Consider the following 20813-nt stretch of genomic DNA (forward strand, 5'->3'; position numbering starts at 1 on the left):
TGAGCCTTGAGTTAAGTTTTTTTTTTTTGGGGGGGTGGTCAAACTCCACGTTTCCACGTTCAAGAACAAAACTTCAAGCTCAACATGTCTCCATGAGTGGGAAAACTCAGAAACACACTGCTAGAGTTGTTCATGTGTGTAATCATACTGTATAAAACACCGTGCATTAATTGTTTATACACCAGTTACGGTTTCATGGCTACAATGATCGCGGACAAATACATTGACGACGACACACACTGTGTATATTATTTAATTTTTGCTGCTGACGTTTTTATATTATAAATGTGACACGGGGGCACCGGCGTACAGTGGTACCAGCCCAGCCTTATGGCCACTCCTACTACTCACACCACACACTTAGGGGAAGGTATTTTATTTTTAAGTCTAAGTCCTGGATTTTTTTTTTTTTTTGATTGTGCTAAATATGTCGTGTAATGTAAAACCCTCCCTGTCAGCCAGTCTGTAATTGACCATTTATCGGACAGTGTGTGTGTGTGTGTCCTCGCCGGCAGAGGGTGCATTCCTCGGGCTTTTTATGAATCGATGCTGCTGCTGCTGCTGCTGCTGCTGCTGCTCGTGTAGGGGCGGAGTTTTATTTATTTATTTTTTTCTTCCTGCTGTTTTGTCGACGCGCAGGCGTTCGGGCATCAGGCAGAAGAGGGCAGCAGGCAGGCAGGGTCCGTCTCATCCCGACAGGATCACAGCAACGGCATCCTCATCACCCTCCATCCATCCACCCAGACAAGGACAAAACGAACCACAAAACCAACAAACAAACAAAACAAAAACAAAAAAACAACACACGGCGACAGGACAATCTTTCCGGAAAAATAAAAGGGCTGACATCGCATCGAAAGCGGCAAAAAAATGCTGGCATGTACAGAAATGATCACCATGTGTCTTCAATCAGCCAAGCACGAACACTCGAGACAGCAGCAGAAGCTTGACCACAACCAAAACCAAGGCATCGCTCTGTTTCACGATGTAAGTACACGCTGGCGTCGCGGCGCCTTGTGGCTTCACGAGTCCCCCTCCTGCACATTTCTTTTCCGGGGTTTTTTTTTTTTTAAGCAGGATCGCGTCCACGTTTGGACGCGTCTTAGGGGGCTCGTCTCGCGGGGGGGTACACAGGGCGAGCGGTTCGCCGTCCTCAGGCTTCGCGTCGGGTCACTCGCTTGATGTGCAGCCGCCCCGTTATGTAAGACCGGTGAGCGCGTGAACAACAACAGAGAATGACGGTCGTCCGACCAAACCGGCGTGTCGGTGCGCTTACGATGCGGTTGCCTTAAATCGGGCTGCGTGTGCATGGGGTCATGACATTGGTGGCGCCCCAGGTGAAACGTGCATGTTTGTCTGTAGCAAACACGCTATGGTGTAGACCCACGTCTTTAGCGAGCAGCCTTCCTTCCACGAAGCTCTAAACGGAAAATACAAAAATAGAAAGATCCAAAGTTTTGAATTATTTATCCGAGATATTGCTCACACGGTCGACAGAGTGTCGGATTTACGTGCACAGAAATGTTCTCTAACTCAGCTGCCTGGTTCTCTTTCGTTTTGCAACAGTATGAAAACACCTCTGTGTAGAAGACGGCGATACTAATGTGTACATGCAGGATTATATTGACTTGTATTTTAAAACGAAGCCTTATGCTTGGAACCTTTATGGCTGCTTTGCCTCTGGTTTACTGGGGGCACTCCAAAAACTACAACAGAGAATAAGATTCTCTGGTTCCCTAGGGCAGATCTTTGGCCAGCAAAAGGAAACATTAGACTGCAAAAAGAGCACATTTGGTTTGAACTGCAGTTAGCATCCGTTCTCTTCAGCTTGATGCTGCATTTCCTCACTGAACCTATTGCAGTGGCTAATGGGTGGTCATTTATTCTTTAATAACCGCAGAAATGTAGAGTGTGATCTCGCTGGACGGCAGCTAATTCGACCTTTCACAGCCCCTTCCCAGTACAAAGAGCAAGGAATCATTTCTCTTTCATTCCTCTTTCTTCCCTAACAACTAAATCATGCTTGTGCTCCGGTCATATCTGCAGTATTTTACAGAACACTGAGTTTCATTTGTGGTTTTCTGCTTCTGCACAGACTCATTACTGCTCACTTAGACTTGAGGAAGCTTTTTTTGGTGTGTTTTTTTGTCTCCCTCGCTCTAAAAAAGAGTTTTTGTCGATTTATGTAATTAGATGATCTAAAAGACTCATTGTGCGGTTTAACAGACTCACATTTGTGCGAAGGCTGTTAGCCTTTATATCCCTGAGAGGCATTTTGCTGCTGTTTTTGAGAGAATAATTTGTTTCAGAGACTGATGGGAAACAGGGTTTTCATATGGTGTTGTTTCATACATGGCTGGGATGCTGTAGATGTCCTCAGAGTGTCAGTTACCCCTCATCCTGTAGTGTTATTGTGTTCAATAAGACTCAGTATGGCATATTATCAGGCCCCAGGGACTGTCTGAGATATAAAATACAACCGAGCAGCATCCATATAACTAACATTGGTTTTAGAAGGTCTTCATCAGCTCTGTGGGATGACAGCACCTCCATCGACTCCACCGACCTCCCACTTAGCAGCACAAAGGAGAAATAAAGGCCAGTAAATCTCCTACTCAGGTTTCTCCAGAGCCGATGTTTATTGCTCTCAATTTGTTTCCTACATTTTATGGAGCAGCTCCCTGTTGGCTTCCTCTGATGCCTTTTAGACGGGATGCTTGCATCAGCACTCCTACGGCTCAGGCAGATCTTACAGTGACAGTAGAGCCTCCACGTTTCATCCCATCACCTGCATTCAAAAGTCATGATTCCTGCTGGTCAGTCCAGAGGTGTAAAAAGACCATACTGGTTATTTTGCATGGTTTAGCCAATTCACTACAAACTCACTTATACTTAGATTACAGCTAACCTTTCTACGTTTTGTGTTTTTTTGTTTTGGGCCCAACCAATACATCAGGTCCAACATTTTGGAAATTTTATCTTATAACAGAGATTTTTGCTAGCTTGAGCTAGCAAAAATCGTTCGTTGTATGATGTTCCATCATAGTGAACATCAAGTCTGCATTCATTTTTGTCAATGTTACATTATTGTTTTCAAATGAATCTGCCCTTAAACTAAACCACACAGTAATAGTGTAACTGTGAAATCAATTCATTTAGACTTTATCTTTCACTGACTCTGCCAATTGATTTTTATCCCGTATAGAAAGGAATGTAAAAGAAATTGACGTCTACAATTGTAGGAAACATGTAAAATGTCTAAAGCTGTTCACTATGTGTTTAATACATACAGTACATGTATACATGATTTGCAAATATATGGTCCTTTAAGTTTACTCTGGTTTGGACCATAAAGACAGACATTTTTACAGGTTCCTTAGAAATTCAGTGCAATATTTTGTTCTCTGTACATTTGTTCAGCACTACTACTTCTTGTATAGATTTTCTGTGAGTCATAGTAGATAAAAAAAAGTAGATAAAAAATAGGATGTAAGCAGAGCATGTTCAGGCCTTCACACTACGCTGTGCTTGAAAGGTGACAGCTGGATGAGAGTGCACCACTCCACTCTGATGATACAGTTAATCAGCCAGCAACTGGACTCTATTGGTCCACACATGGTGAAAAAAACAAAACAAAACGCTGAAACGAAAGAGGTGCCACTCTAATCTCGCACACAACACCCCACACTCTCCAAACGGATCTGACCTCTAATAGGTTCGGTGTTACATGGTGATGAAGCTTTTTTTTATATTAGTAATGATTTTATTACAGTGCTCACAGCTTAAATGAAAGGGCAGGAAAAGGGTCGTCGCTTTCTGCTTGTGCAGGTTTTGCACGAAACCTTGTGAAATAATTTCAAGCAGCATGATTGTTCTCAATGCCCGGAGAGGAAAAAAAAAATAAAAGCTATCATTCCAAAGCTCCTCTTGGGTGCACATAAATGTCAGCATTTCATTTCCTGAGATGTCCCATGTCTCCTTTGTTATTGAAATATGGAAATTACAGCTCCTCTCCTTTAACATTTGTGTTGCATTGTATCTTTATATTATAGCTAAACATGTAAATTTTCTGTTACCACATCAAGATACTGTATTTCCTCCTAATTGCACAAAATTTTAAATATTGTTGCTGGGGTTTTTTTTTTTTTTTTAATTTTCTGGTGTTTTTTTTTGTCATTAATGCAAGTGCTTCAGACCTAAAAACCTAAACATGAACTTCCTCTCTTATTGCAGATATTCCGCCGGGCAGACAAAAATGGTGAGTAAGAAAAATACATAGCTAATTGGATTATACAGCTAATTAAAACTCAATTAAAAGTCTTTGAAGGAGTTACACACACAAATGAGATGCATCAGTGGAAAAAAAGGCACAACTTTGAGGGCTCTGTTCAAACAGGCAGCCTGTTTTTGCTCTGAGGGGATTTATGTGACCCTCTCAGAACTTATAGTTTTGTTTTATTGCCATCTTTGAGAGATCCAGATAGAAAGGATATAAATGACCAAGGTCAGGTGCAGCTGCATGTTTTTGGTTTTGTGATGTGACTGGATTTTACAGGACTAATTCCTCCGGTGCAGCAGCTCATCTCAGTGATAGCCAGTTTTATATAGCAAATATTGCAACATAAGTATACACAAGTTTGTAGTATACATACATACATACAAATATTTTTTATTTCTGTATCATGCCAATACATTTGGCCCATCCTACTTGGGATTACAAGACACCCTATTTTACAAAACATACATCTGCTTCCTGTATTGCATATACAGAACATGTGGGGGAAAAAGAAATACACAAAAAATAATAAAAGACAATGCGAAAAAATCCCAAGTGAACTATTTGCATAAAGAACTGTTACACATCTATGAACTGACTGGATAAACAGGTTTTTTTCTCTCCTCCCAGGCTTCCTCCAGATACCTGGCTAATTTATATGTTTTACATGTGAACAGCCAACTCAGTCTTTGTGCATCATCCGTATTTAGAAAATTAATATCTTTTTTTACCGTACTAAACGGAATGTGAGGAATGTGCATGTCTTACATAAGAACAGGAGTAATGATGCAACATGTGCTGCCATGAGCAGGGGTTGCCTGAGGTGCCTCGCACCTCTGAAATGTATCTGAAATGTGGACAATTCAGATACAAAAAAACTCATTAGTTTGTCCCCCGGCACTCACATAAAGCTTCTATTTTTGACTCTCTGAAGAAAGAAGGAGGATAAAGCCAGAGAAGAGCTCTGTCGCATGTTTGTGGTAGCTATCGTGTATTTGCAGTCGAGCTCTGCTTGTTCTCGCCTTCACGCATTCTCTGAGTCGTGCACCCGAGAGGAAGTGCCTCCTTCCAATCAGCGCTGAGTGGGCTGCCATGATATGCCTCGAGCACTGCGGATTTACCACATAATGAGGGCTAAACTCCTTTCCTCCACGCTATTGTAATGAGGAATTACATTTTTTAAAAGCAAAAAACAAAAACAAACAAAAACAAAACAATTGTATGAGTAAGAGAATAGCCTGGAGCTGAGATTAGTTTCTAATATATTTATGTTGCTGCACGCTTTTTTCAGACAGACACACAAGGATTCACAATGTAACAAGATGTCTTCGTTTAGTCTTATAACACAGATATGTATGGTTTTACTTGACCTAGTTTCATCATTGTTGCTTTGTTCTTATTGTATATTTAAAGAAAACAAGCTGTTAACAAACTGGTATAAAACATAACAAGGAAAAATTTAATATGAAAGAATATGTTTTGGAGAGGTGATGTCTAAGCGCACACAGTGGTTTTGCTTTTTCTCTCTAGACACTCAGATAATAAGAATCGCTGTCACATATTTGTTCACTTGCAGTTTTTTTTTTAATTAATGCTGTATTCAGTGGTGTAGCAGAGAGGATTGTAGACCACAGCTGAATTCTCACAGGAAGCAGTGATGTAGAAAAGTGCTGCAGCTCTGGATGGAGGACAGTAACATTATCAGTTGTTTGTGAAATGCAGATATTCAGCCGTAATTTATCCCTTAAATGTTTTGGCAGCAAAATTTTTTAATTCAATTAGTCCAAACTACGGTTTCAACTAATGATTCGTTTCATTATCGAATAATCAGCTGATTATTGTCTAGATCAATCAATTGATTGTTCAGTCTATAAAATGTTAAAAAATAGTGAAAATGCTATTTTCGGTTTCTCTAAGCCCACAGGGATGCCTTCGATTTGCTTGTATATTCTGACCAACAGTCCAAAGCCTAAAGATATTCAATTTACTCCCATATAGGACAAGGAAAAGCAGCAAATCCTCGCGTTCGAGAAACCGACACCCGGGTACATTTTTAAAATCAAAATAGTTGCAGATTATCACTCGAATAATTGTTGCAGCTCACCTGGGATTTGGGGCAACGTGTACAGACAGTACTTTCATTTCGAAACAGAATATACTGCACAATGCTAATAAAAACAACTTAAAATTGAAATTTTTCTCTGTACGAGAAAAACTCTCTGAGTACTTTTTGTCTATATTTGCTCTTAAATCTATTCTTATCTCTCATATTCTCCTGAATTGCACTGTTGGGCTTTATCAATTGTTGCTGCTGCTTCAATTTTAGCACTTTTAGCTATAGGATACCGTCAAGGAAAAGTGTTCCTGGAAAGACATGAGCTTTAGCACAAGGACAGATTTTCATTTAGGTCACAGTTAGAGCTGCAGTTTTATTCAGTGTGAAGTGAGACAATTAAAGCCATTAAGCTGCCGTGCTCCTGTCGTGAGGTACTAATTTATCATGCATCTGAACAAACACAAACTTCCCTGCAGAGGTTTCATATTGACAGTTGTTAGTCATAAATCCCAGGATAAATTTGAACAGAACTGGAATATTCTTTAATTAAATCTCACTTTCTGAGCTGAATGCTGATGACAGTGACCAGCTCTTTTCGTCACACAATACCAAAAAAACGACATAAATTTTGGCTAATGGCATCGATAAAGAGACACATTGACGAGTCAGCGTGTAACATCATATTGCAACACGTTGTTAAAGTAGACTAGACCACTTCACAATGTGGAAAAGCCCTGCACAAGGCAGGGAATAAGAAGTGCACAGTTTTTAATCACTTTGAGTACAAATTAACATTCAGATTGCTTGCAGTGTGTACCAGTGAAACAAAGTGGAGGAGTGGAGGGAAATGTGTAGTCTGCTCTTATAGTAGCAAGCTGTGTTTTTATATGTAAGATAATTATAAAAGTTCACAAGATCTGTACATATGTACTGGTATAGTTATTATTTCTGCGGCCAATCATTTTTTTCATCCTTTTTTTCTTAAATGACGTAAAACTTGAAGGAAATCTTCACATTTCAGAAACTGGAAACAACAAATGTTTGACAAGTTTGCCTGATAAATGACTGAAATGGTAGTTCAATTATTGTCGATCCACTAATCCCACTAGTCCTCCAACATAAATTACAAAACAGGCATTTTGCCAACACCCCCCCCCCCCAAACAATCCATATGAGCATTTGTGATCTGGTGTCTCCATGGTTAAGGTTTGGCTAAGTTTTGCTAACTGCAAGCCATAAAAGCGTCACTCTAATTCAGTCTGTGCTCTTAAAAGACAACAGTCATTATTGCCATGGCCACAAGAATCAAGAAAACCTAAACATGAATCATTTTGAAGTGTTTGACCAAACAACCAATGCTGTAGTTTTTTTCAGGACAGTCTTACTGATTGATAATCGACTGATTGTTTCAATACTGATCGTGGTGTAGTGCCAACAATGTTTATTTCTGCACATTGTAATTGAATGATGAAATTGGTAAGATATCCTCGGGGCACAATTCACACTGGAAAGATTACTGTCCTTTAGCTTTTCAGACAAACACTGCAACTGCAGCTCTGCTCCCAGAGAAACAGTGAACACTTGCATAATCTGCCATCTGAGCTGCACTGTAACTTGCTTCTGGGGTGTCTAATCGGGTGTGAATCTACATTAAATCATCTCTGATGGAGAAGGCTGGAGAATGAGTCAGAGGTGCAACAGGCTGTGTTTACTCCTACACCATGTGGAAAGAAGATTTTTTTAAGGGGAAGTTTGAGAAAGGAATTATGATTTGTCCTCCTCTACTAGCTTCATCTCCCAGCCGAGGTCTTAGGTGGCCAGACCACAACAAATGTTCAGTAAACACACAGATTTTCATCTTAATGTAATGATGAGTGATAAATTAACAGCTAAATAATGTAAAACACTTTCCACTTTAATGTTAATTTATGTAGTAGATACAGAATATAACTTGCTGAAATCAGGAGAAAATCTCTTCTGAAAACTTATCAATGTGCTAACAAGCTTTTGCCGCAAAATGCATCATGTCCAGAGCCATCCACAGTGTGAGCTGGTAACAAGTCGCAATTACTCTTACCAACTGACAGAGGACAGGATTTACCGTCGGCTCAGGCCTGTCAATCAGAGCGCTGTTGTCTGGCAGGGATCTGAGAGCAGGGTCTCAAAAGGTTTCAGCTTGAAACAGTGGGTAAATTATTTTTAATAAGTAACTCGTTTCAAAAGAAAATGTTTTGCTCAATTAGGAAATTATTACAACTAATCATTTGTTGTAGTAATGGAGTCTGGTGAGGGTCAATAACATTCCAAGTTTAATTTAGTTCTATGTGAGTGTAGTTTATTGCCTCAAGTTCTGTCCTTGACAAAAGCTTTAAAGCCAAATAAAGACAGAAGATTTCACGACTATGCCGGCTGATGTGAATAATTTCATTTGCAGCAGCACTTTTGAGCTCATCACTGGAATTAATTTAGTGTCGTGAAGCCAAATTAGCCTTAAATTTTACTAGTGTGTCTCCTTTCAGATGACGGGAAGCTGTCTATGGAGGAGTTCCAGTCGTACTTCACTGATGGTATCCTCACCGATGAGCAGATGCAGGAGCTGTATTACTCCATCGACAGGCAGCAGACAGAGTAAGCTCATCTTCCTTCTGGATATCCTCCAACCCTGCGCTGCCATCTGTAGCCCCTCCTGCTCTACTGCTGCCTGGCAGTGAGATGTCAATGCCTCACTTCAGTGCAGATTATGTCAATATTCCATAGAGAGCCTTAAATCTGGCATGAAAGCCCCTGAGTTTGCACACTGATGAGCACAAATAAGATTGTTAAGTATGTTTATATTTGCCTGTGCCACTGGCTCACAATTAAACTCGAAAAAATTTTATTAGAATAAGAATCATTTGTTAATGTGGGCATTCTTTGCTGTGTCTGTGGGCCCAACAGTGATGAAATAAAAATTACATATCATTTTGTGCTGTTGGCATCACTGAAGTACCAACCAATCACAGTGAAGAATGACCTCTCAGGTGTTAGAGCTTTAGCTACGCAATTAAATGTGCATCTCAACTTTATTTGCAGAAGTAAAAAGTAAAAAAAGCGGAGACGACAAGAAATTTTGCAAAACAAACACTCTAGCTGTGCATTAACTTATCAAAACGATATAACTAGATATTGAATAAGGTAACATGATCAAATTAAATACTATTTTATTATTGATCTCTCTCATGAAGTTATTGAGATCTTAATTGCATATAATACTGCATGAAACAACACAAATATCCAAAGTGTACAAATATGATGTCCAAGAAATTTTGCCTTACTATGCCAATGTCCAGTAAAATAAACTCAACATTATAATAACTATAATTTTGTACATTGTAGCTGTACTTTATGTGCCGTACAAATGCTATTATGTTTAGTTACAAGGCACTGGTGCTCCGTTGTTTATTTCCTTGTGTAAATGCCCCTCTGAGATCAGTAGTGAAAATGAAAGCCTCCTTGTTTCACATGGAGAGTTACACTATTACAAGAAAACAAGAGTCTACAGCCATGCTAGTGGCTAACGTTGGCATGCTAACATTCTCACAATAACAATGCTAACATACTGATGTTAGCAAGGTACAATGTTTACAGTTGTAATGTTCACTATCTTATTTTATCATGTTAGCATGCTAATTTGAACACAATGTACAGCTGAGACTGGTGAAAATGTCCTTATTTTTCCTGGTATTTGGCCATAAACCGAAACACTATACAAATTAAAATTTTGACCAGATAGTAGCACTAGATGAAAAGTCAAAAATTTACCGAAGTTATTAGCATTTATCTTCTAAGGACCATAAAAATCTGTACCAAATTTCGTGACAGTCCATTTAACAGTTGTCAAGATATTTCGCCAAATTTTAAATAACCAGGTGATTGGTTGCATTAGAGGGAAACGTGAGGGGATAATCAAAGTCAGTCGGATTCGTTCCATGGGGGACCATGAATAGCTGTACAAAATTGCATGGCAATCCATCTAAAAGTTACTGAGATTTTTCACTCTGGACCAAAGTGGTGGACTGGCCACAACAAGACAAAAAGGCTGGACTCTCAGTGCTTTAAGAAAGCTATTTCAAGCTCTCCAATGATAACTCTTTAATCAGCATGACTCTTTTACTCTTCTTTCCATTGTCATCCCCCTTCACAGCAACCTGGACATAGACAAACTCTCAGGTAATTCTGTGTCATTCTTGCATCATTTTATTCAGCGTGCTATCAATATCGATCTCAGAACTTTATATACATTACATAAGCTTGCTTTTATGTATCACAAAAGCCCAAGGTTTCGCGGTTTTGCTCTTGGCTTCAGCTGTCTGATGACCATAGTTTAAACCCAAGCATGCCCCATCTCAGTGACTCAGCATTCAAGATGTAATTATGGCATTGGCCAAACTACTTTAATTCTGATTCATGCCATTAGTGTCAGTATTGATTATGTCCTTCTTGTGGAAAACATCACTGATCAGTGTGCTGATCTACACACAAACCATGTTGAAAGTGCTTAACAAATCTTCTCCTCCAGAGTACTTCACTCCACATCTGGGAGAATACGTCAATGTCCTGTCTGCTCTGGAAAAGCTGAATGTGGCCATTTTGAAGGCCATGGATAAAACTAAAGAGGTGGGTGATGATAGTTTCCTCTCTGCCCTGTGTTGAACTTTTCATGTCAAGACATAAGTCAAATGTAGCACGACATCAGCAGACTATTATCCATTTCAGTAACTTTCAGAACATTTGCCAGCATCAATCATTCCTCCAAGCATTCAGACAAGCTTTTTTGTTTGTCCCTCAGCTGTCAGTTTGAAACCCTATCAGAGGTCTTGTGATACAGAAGAAAAAGAAAACTGCCCAGCATGACTGACTCTGCCTCTCCTCACTTACCGTACATTTTCAAACATAAGCTCACAGAGCCTTACAAGATAAGCCGTACTTTTAAAAATGACCTCCTCTAACAAGACAGTTGATGTCAAATTGTTGGTGTGAGATACATGGCAGCTGTTTGTTTTTGAAAATTAATCATCATGTTTATGTAGATTAAAACCCGCCCAGGTAGATAAAATCATTTGGTTTGATACATTTTTATGTAAAACTGTAAGAGGAGGTAAAGCAATTTATGTGAGGCTGTACTTATGCTGCATTCATATAGTTATTCTGATTTAGGAGTGTTCACACATTATTCCAAGGTGGTTAGCCCTAGTTAGCTACTTTTGTTGCCTTATGTATTAGGAGCAATTTATTAACAAGTTAAAACAGATACAGATCCTATAAAATAAATTGAATGGATTGTATTAGTGTTAATATTGGATTTTATTCTGATGTATCTGATAGCGGTGGTGGATTTGCAGCCATTTTACCAACTGTTGTTTGTGGACATGTCTGTAGTTCTTTTCACCAAGTGGGAGATATAATCATCAATGGATTTTCCTACTCAGCATGCTATAATGCTAATATTTAGCAGGTGTCACTACATGATCTAAGTTAACCGTAGATGTGAGTTGCGCATGTGCAAGTGCAAAAGGTTTATGGCCAATAAGGTCCGACATCTTGGACAGCTACTTCTGGGTTTGACCATAATTCACAAGTCAGTAAATCACTGCATATTGCAGATTATAAAGCAAAGTATAGTAGGTTTCATATGAATAAGCAGATGCTGAAGTCTATCCAGTAAAGCAATGTAGCCAAATTTAAAATAGATTTTGTTAACTGTACTGGATTATATAAAAGCATTGACAACCAATGAGTTTTTGTATTTTCCTTTCAATTTTTCGTTCAATTTTTCATTCAACCTTTACTTCATTTTTGATTTCATTTATGCTCATCTTCATCTCAGGTAAGCTCTGCTTACCATGATTGTCATCTTAGTTTCACATGTTAGCATGCTAACATTAGTTAATTAGCACTAAACGGAATGTAAAGTTTAGGCTTATGGGAATGTCATTAGTTTTGAAGATATTTGGTCATAAACCAAAGTAATTAACAAACGAAAATTTTGACCTGATGATGGTGCCAGATGAAAAATGGCAGTAATGGAACACCAAAGTTATTACAATTCATCCTAAGGGGGTGATGAACATCTGAACCAAAGTTCATTGCAATCCATCCAACAGTTGTCGAGATACTTCACTCAAAACCACAAATGTGAACTTTACAGTAGTGCTAGAGGACAAGTCAGGAGATCACCAAAGTCAGTACTAGTCCTCTGTGCACCATCTGGATATTTCAGCCTGGACCAAAGTGGTGGACTGACCGACACAACATTGCCATCCCTAGAGCGACACTGCTAAAGTGTTTCCCATACATAGGCTCAATTTGGACGGCCCACACAGGTAGATAAATTGCTTGGGTTCAACTTAAATAAATCTTATATTACAACGCTTTATTTCACTCTTTTCAAAATAACTAATTTTTGGCAACACACCTCTCTGAGTTGCATGTGCTGCAGTAACTGAGTGGGAACTAGAGGCTTCTCTGTGCGCAGCTGCCCAGCTACCGTCTACGGATAGTCTGCATGTGAGGCGTTTAGGGGACACCATCTTTACACTGATCAGCCACAACATAACATTAAAACCAGTTTTACTGTGTGTGTGTGTGTGTGTGTGTGTGTGTGTGTGTGTGTGTGTGTGTGTGTGTGTGTGTATAAAATTAAAACCTGTGACTGCAATGTTATGGCTGATTGGTATATGTTCAACGTGAAAATGTTCTGGTAGGTTCTGTAACTTGCAGGAACACATGAATGCTGCAATATGCACATTCAAGCAAAAATCCCATTCACATGAGAAGAACATTGCCTCTAGCAACACATTGCATGTTATTACTGCTGTTAATTTGTGTGTCTTTCATCTTCACACTATAGCACAGATTGCATTGCAGTGGCCATTTGACATTACATGGAGTATTTTTTTGCTTTTCATTTAAAACCACTATTCAGTAACCAGTATTACCAGTAACATGATTTCATCAAGTTTGCATATATTTAGTTTCATTACTCATATGTTCCATCCTACATGTAAATTTAAGAAAAAGAGGCACTGGATTTGAAATAGACAAAAGCACTGATCAGTTCAAAAGAGTGAAACTTTTACACCAGTGATTCTTTTACATGTATTTCCAGATAATGAGACACAGCACCTCATCATATCGTCAGGCTGGGATTGTGAAACATGCTAATTCGAGGGTTATGTAATGTCTGTATAAGCCTGGTCAAGCAGAACTGTATACTGTATATTCCATGAGATACAGGGGGAATTAAAGACTCTGACATGTAGAGCTTTAGTTATGCTGGTTTAGGCACACATACACTTGAGATCAACATCAGAGAACTTCCACTAAGAAATAATAGCTCAGCTCACCTTTTATCGATCTCACCTAACCCTCTACGTTAAGGCAACTAGGAAATATTTATTTCTGTTTGGCTAAGGAGGAGAATCGGGCGCAGATTGTAAACAGATAGATGAATGGATTTGGACGCAGTCTTATAATGAGGTTGTTTTCTGTCGTATGCAGTGACTTATTTTCATTGCAGTGCAGGAAGTGGGTGTTACTGATGATAGTAAGAGAGCTGACGTAGGGTGCTAGTGGAGTACAGATGACAGTAACTAAGACTGACAAACCCCCCCAGCTGTCGTACTGATCTGATGTCAGATGTCCTCCAAATGACTGCACCATAAACACACAACCATTATTCATCCGCGCTAATCTCTTCCTCTTTCAGTTTCTTTCCCTCTTTTTTAACCCAAGTCTATCATTCACTCAGGTGCATACTTTTCTTCCTCTCTGTTTTATCTCCTTTCTCTGCTCATCCATCTTCTCTGACAGTGTCTCCCTGTCTGGCTCTTTTTCTCTTTCTCTTGTACTTTCCCCTTCTCTGTATGACCAGTGCCTTCAAACAGCTTATGCATTTGTCATGTTGCTATTAGTCCGTCGAAAATCTTCCTTTGCCCTGAAGAGCACATGCTTTTTCAGCCGTCCTGAATTAGTTACTTAGTCTTAGTTATTGAATTCAAAAACATGTTTAAAACCTTTACATGAACTCCAGTTTATAATGCTTTTTTGATGCCTGGGGACACAAATAGTAAAATAATGAAATCAACAGACTAAAAAGTATCTTCTGTGTTGTTGCCGTGTCCTGATTTGAAAAGAAAACATTTGCTGTATTGTTACAGCTCCAGTATCTCAAAAAGAAAGAGAGGACAAATTGAGAAAAGGACTGAGGTTCATTACTCACATAGTGCAGTATCTCTACTGCCGAGAAAACAGAAAGAAGTAGAAACAAAGATTCCAGCAAGCTTGCTGGTCATTTTTCAAACGTCTCCCCTTCATTTCTTCTGAACCCTATTTCTTTGCACCACAGGGTGCTGGTGAGGATGAAAGGCTTCGTTATCTAAAAAGGCTGAGCTGGCAAAGTTGTGTTTATGTTGAGTAGCACAGCTTTAAAAAAAAAAAGCAGCCATTACACTGAAGCTCACTGTGCTCAGAACAGTCTCTGAAAACTGGCAGCAGGCATCAATACATTATCATAATTGCACTTTTTAGTTCACGGAATACACCATTGTTGCATTGTGTGCTTTGCATGCATTAATTCAGGGTAATCTACACAGTGACATGTTCTGACCATGCATGTTTGGACTGGTTTAAAGGGGTAGGTGGGAATAATGCTATTTTAACTTAGCTCCTCTCACTAAATCACTGCAATAAGATGCCTAAAAAGGCAGATCCTATTCTTTATTGAAAGAGGGAGAGAGGGCATAATCCTAACAAAGGAAACAGGAGACATTTCCGGGACTTAACATAAGAAATTAATGAACGATGATCAAACGAAAATTTGATTTATTTTCTCTACATCATGGCTGATTCTTTTCCTTCATTCTACCCTTACTCTTCCCTCAAGGAGTATCAGGGTTCATCAGTGGTGGGTCAGTTTGTGACGCGCTTCCTGCTGAGGGAGACCTCCACCCAGTTGCAGTCCCTTCAGTCATCCCTGGACTGTGCTATGGAGGCTGTTCATGACCAGGGCTGTACAGGGAGGAGGATAACGAAGAAGCCCCAGGACCTGCCTGTCCAGAGGTTGGCCAAACGCCCCGGTAGACGCATCCAGAAGAACATGTGTCTCTCCCCTACTGACCCCTTCTCTGGCATGCTCACCACAGGTAAACTTCAGTGACAATTATCTTAAGATGCTGGAGGTAAATTTGACAAGGGCAAAAGTTTGGCAGAATACTGGGGATTTAAGGGCATATTGAAGCTATTGGGCTCAGGAGGATGCTCACGGTAGGTAATCCAAAATAGAACTGTCTTTGGTCAGACGTCCTGTGTTGTGTTGTGCTCATATTTGTTTTTGGGGTCAGGGGTCAGTGTGGAGCCAGACAACCACTGGGGTTCCCAGATCAACCAGCTGGAGCAACTCATAGACAAACTGGAGTGTGAGGTTTGTATAAAATCTGTTTGTTTTTGGTCAGAATGAGGATGCTTTTACCTTTGGATAGATCCAGGCTAGCTGTTCCCCCTTGCTTCCAGTCTTTATGCTAAGCTAAGATAAGTGTCTCCTGGCTCTAGGTTCATAATTAGCAGACAGACCTGAGAGTGGTATCGATCCTCTCATCTAACTCTCGACAACAGAGACAATCAGTGTATTTCCCAAAATGTGGAACAGTATCAGAGTGGATTGAATTTTTCACTTCAATAAACAAAATGAAGGCACAAATGGCTCAAACTACCCCCAAATTTTGAAAAAAATTTAATATGGTTACCCTCATAAGAATTTAAGTCATTTAAATACCAATATAACAATAATATTTAATCCAAAGAGTTGAGAGCCACAAGACCGGAGCAGCCCTTCACTGGTGAGGTGGTACACAAAAATGTTTCATTTTCATGTGTTAGAAAGAGTAGAAGTTGCATCCAAAAGGTTTTGCTCATGAGGCAGAATTGCTCTTTGCGCGGATCAGTTTTAACTACAGAGGCTGTTACAGGCAGAAATGTCAAGCAGACCAAAAGAGCCCTACTCTGTTTTGCAGATATAATGTGCAGTGTTTGCCCTACAGTATGGGATCTGACATGTTGTCAGAGAGGATGATTTGTACAAAGTGCAAAGCTGCATTGCACTATACACACCGAATGCCATGCATAAGATTACATGATTACATGCTGGGCTTCACTTAGACTGGACACTGAGAAGAGGTTTCAGTGAGCCGGCAAGACACAGTGGTTGTTCGAAAAATTGATACTTCACATAGATTTACAGATACTGATGCATCAGTTTGCCAGTGCGGCACGGATTCAGTCCTGATTTTGGTGCTCTGGGACAACACATGCAATAGATGTTTTGAAATTTACAGAAAGCCACCAATATTTGGACCTAGGTGCTGCTGTAGGCATTTATTTCATTTAAATTTTGCTTTTGCTTTTAAAATATTCATCTGAAATTGTAGATGAGGCATTTCTCAAGGTTAGATATCAGCACTGCAAGGATAATGGGTTAGCATGCTAACACACTTATAATTACATTTTCTTATCTTGGCTGTGCAGACAAGAATATAGTAAAACCACAGTCCTCTGAGCTGCAGTGAGGCTGTTAGAGGGTTAATATGAACATGGAAATCTCTTCCTTGTGAAAGCCAATGCTTTGTGACAGGCAGTAACTAGAGGCCATACTTCTGCTGGATTCAGCTGAACCAGTTCTGCTCCTAATTCTTGTTCAGCTCATGGTTGACTGAAATATTTATGCCCCCATTTTCAGAGTCCACATCTTGAACCTCTCAAAGAGGACACATTAGCTGGGACGTATAAATCGGTGAGTACAACTTGTGTTAAATATAGGTTCACCAATATGATTGTGTTAGATTATATATCTCTGCACAAAATCAAATATATTATATATATATATGATGCTGATACTATGTTTGAGGTGTTCAAGTGCTTTTTGTTGCATCTGATTTGTGTATGTTTTAGCTAGAAATAGCTAGAAATGACATTATTTGACAATGTCATTATGACTCTGGTTTTTTTTCTAGAACATTCTTCTGGTTCAGAGACAAATGTCTGTGAAGGAGAGGGATGTGGCGCAGTTTCAGCAAGCTCTCAAAATCTACACAGATGCCACCATCAGCCAGCTAAACAACCTGCAGTATGTCCCTTTCTCTTTCTCCGTGCCTTTTTTTGCCTCATGCAGCCACTTTGGACAGCTTCAATTTTCCCAAACATACAGGATAACCTCCACTGTCCTCTTTTTTTACTCTCTGTCTCTTTTTATTTTTAGTGTGTCAGTCCAGAACCTGCCAGACAGATCATGCTTCATCATGTATGAATTCTGGCAGGACCGTCTCTCCTGGATGAGGTAGGATCAGAGGGGCTTCATGGCGTATTAGAGCAGAAATCACGTTCTGAGAATTTCACAGTGAATTTCACAGTGTTATTGCTGAGAGACAAAATGACGGTCTGATCCTTTCCACCCGTTTCCACTCAGCTACCTGCAGTCGTCCATCACTAAGACCTTCCAGCGCTGTATTATCGACTCACTGGAAGAGCCGGAGATGGTCTCCACTATGCTCCTCCCAGGTAGGAACTAGACCTTTACACAATAATCTCTTGGTGAACATTGCAATTTCATGCACCAAATCTCACATTAATCCAGTTTGTTTTAAGTGATAGTTGTATGAACTAATTATAACTATTCTCAGTAAAACTGTGAAAATAAAATAAAAAATAACATGACCTTGTGGAAAAATATTATTACACATACTTCACTAAATGAACAGGGGTTTTCAGTCATTCGTGACAGAAAGGATTATAGGTGAAATGAACCTAAGAGCTTAGTTAAAGTCTTCCTGAGAGAATAATTTGCAGGAAAAAATAGAATTCAGGTGCATTATTGGTAAAATATACCTTTAATATTGCTATCATCAATATTTTTATTTTAACAATGGATCAAATTACCTTATGTTTCTATCTGAAAGGAGTTGCTCATAGTGTAGAGAGTAGTTCCCCTCAGCTCTAATGGGGCATTTTAGTATCTTTTAGCGCTTTGTTTTAGTTTTCCAGCCTGTAACGATACTGTTGGGTTTACTCTCACCACTCTCATCAGCATTATATCCAGATGCAAGTGGCAGCTGTTTTCAGATTAAAAGCTCTAAAATCCCAGTGTACAATCCCTGCTCAGCGCCAAACAACAGACAGACACAGTTAACAAGCTGGGGAACACAGTGGAGTATTTAGCAGCTGAAGAGCCAGTTATTTCCCACAGGAGTTGGTAGAGACCAAAAAGAGAGCTAAAAGGAGAGTGAATATTGGACTTACATTTGCCAGGTGACCAGAAACAGGACTCCAAATGCTAAGCTAATGTTGTGCCAGATCTGTTGGGTGTTTAAATAGGTGACTGTTTTCTACAGAGTTTGACATATCAATTTAAAAGGTGAAAGTCATTGCTGCATTTACAGCTTGTTTCTGCTACACCCAAGTGGCCAAAAAAAATCTGTTAATGCATGTTTATTACGTGAATTAGATAAGTCACACATTATATATTTTTTTAATGAACAGAAATAAATGTTCTTACTTTGCTTCTATTCCTTTTGTCATTTCTAATTGATTTGGCTCAAGCAAAGACCAGAAATGACAGATTCTTAAATTTTGTTTCATTTCACAGCCTCTTGGTGGATTATGAACAACAACTGACAGAGCAAAGCGGCTGATATTCAACACAATAAAAGCAGGAGTAAAAGGCGATTGTATAATTGTTTTTTCTTTTTTGTTCCTTGATATTCACTTTTTCCTCATGGCATGACCAGGATATTTTTTGCAAAGCCATAATCCAAAGTTATGAAAAAGAAGACTGCATAAACAAACTAAAACCTAAGAATAGAAAGAATTGAGGTAATGTAATATTTTATTGTGTGATCAGGATCTGTATTTCTTGCTTCTGATTTAATAGACACACAAGAAATTAAAAAAAAAAAAGATTTGCATGATTTCTTATTCCTCTGTGCTAGTTTATTTCAATCAAAACTACATCTTAGAGTAGATATAATGTCAGCGTTGCCACAAAAATACAATCATATTAATAACAACTGATCTTTCCATCCATCACTTTCCATCACTCATTCTTCAGTACAGACAAAAACAGAAATAGTGGTAGGGTTAACCTGCCTTCTGCGTTGCTCTCTCTGTGGTTTTATGCTTTGTTTGTCTTCTTCAAAAACTTTGGAACCAAGTGTCGTTTTGCTGAAGGGTTAGACAACCGTTAGATAGAATAAGGTCAATGAATGATGATGGTCCGAATCTGAACTTTTATCATCCGTGTGTCACTTTTGCACTTTAGAAAAATATGAAACATGGACCTTATTGTGAAGAAAGGACATTTATTGTAGATTGTCTATTGAAAATGTAGAATTATATGCTGTTTTAACAAGCCAAGAGCTGCAATGACATGTAGTAAGACATTAGCAGGCAATGACAATTAACCAAATAACTGTGCAGTTTGCCTGTACTGTTACTCTATAAATAAAACTCAACAGCCATGATTTTGCATTTGCAGTGTGTAATCAGAAAAGTTTAAAGGTACAGTAAACATAAATAGAAGTTTATATTTTGAGTACAGAAATAAAGCTGAAACTGTTCTGTCTAATGACATAAGATGTAAGTTGATTAAGATTGTGTACAGTAGTTAATAAAAGCTGTGATATGTAGGTAATTGTTGTAGAACACTGGTAAGTGTACAGTATAATAGTATATTGAGCTTCGGTTGGTCTGATAAAGCGAGGAATGAATGTGTTCTCTTTCTTTGAAGTGTTTATCATTTCTTTATGAAGAATATACGTTGTTATGTGGATGTTATGATTGTTTTCTGGCATGAAATAAAGTTCATGACATGTTGATGACATGAATAGATGCATTACTTGTCTCTTTGCTTAAGCTGAGTAAAATATTTATGAACTGCTATCTAATAAAGAAATTATGGATGTTTATTATCAGAGTAAATTACAGTTAATGGCAAGAAGTGGCCCACATATTGAGCAGTTTCCTCGTATTGTGTTTGTTTTTTCACTAAACAGCCTTTGTTAAATTTGTTAGCAGGAGTAAATACTGGGTTCTTATTTTGGTCCTAAGCTTTTGAAACTTAAAAAAAAAACAATTCAGCTTTAAATTGTGTTAGAATCCATGAGAGACAGCCATCAAAGAAACTGGAAAAAGAGGGAATAATTTCTCCTTCACTGAATAATACTGACAAACTGAGAATACCTTGTAAATATAAGCTTACGCTATATGCAGCTGAGACACGTCTAAAAAAAAAGAAATTTCTAGCCGACCTTGTGTTGAATCTGTGACAATTAGCTGGTTTTCACTCTTCAAAGCCAATTGGCTCTTCCTCCTCCTACACAACATGAAACAGCTCTCATCTAGACACTTTATTGTCAAAGTGTCCGCTACAGCAACAGTAGACTGCTAACATTCGCA

At 38.9% G+C, this 20813-nt stretch overlaps 1 protein-coding gene across 1 annotated transcript; it reads left to right on the forward strand.

Moving 5' to 3' along the window:
- Nucleotides 1–584: 584 nt before the first annotated feature.
- LOC120803670 (N-terminal EF-hand calcium-binding protein 1-like) lies at nucleotides 585–19303 on the forward strand. Its single transcript, XM_040152392.1, has 12 exons — nucleotides 585–987; nucleotides 4234–4258; nucleotides 8852–8960; nucleotides 10516–10541; nucleotides 10891–10988; nucleotides 15256–15514; nucleotides 15713–15792; nucleotides 17104–17157; nucleotides 17378–17490; nucleotides 17623–17700; nucleotides 17830–17921; nucleotides 19006–19303. Exons 1-12 carry the CDS (start codon nucleotides 871–873, stop codon nucleotides 19032–19034), a joined length of 1080 nt encoding a protein of 359 aa, XP_040008326.1. The 5' UTR covers nucleotides 585–870; the 3' UTR covers nucleotides 19035–19303.
- Nucleotides 19304–20813: the final 1510 nt, after the last annotated feature.

Source organism: Xiphias gladius, chromosome 18, assembly GCF_016859285.1.
Source record: "Xiphias gladius isolate SHS-SW01 ecotype Sanya breed wild chromosome 18, ASM1685928v1, whole genome shotgun sequence".
NCBI classification, from domain to species: domain Eukaryota; kingdom Metazoa; phylum Chordata; class Actinopteri; order Istiophoriformes; family Xiphiidae; genus Xiphias; species Xiphias gladius.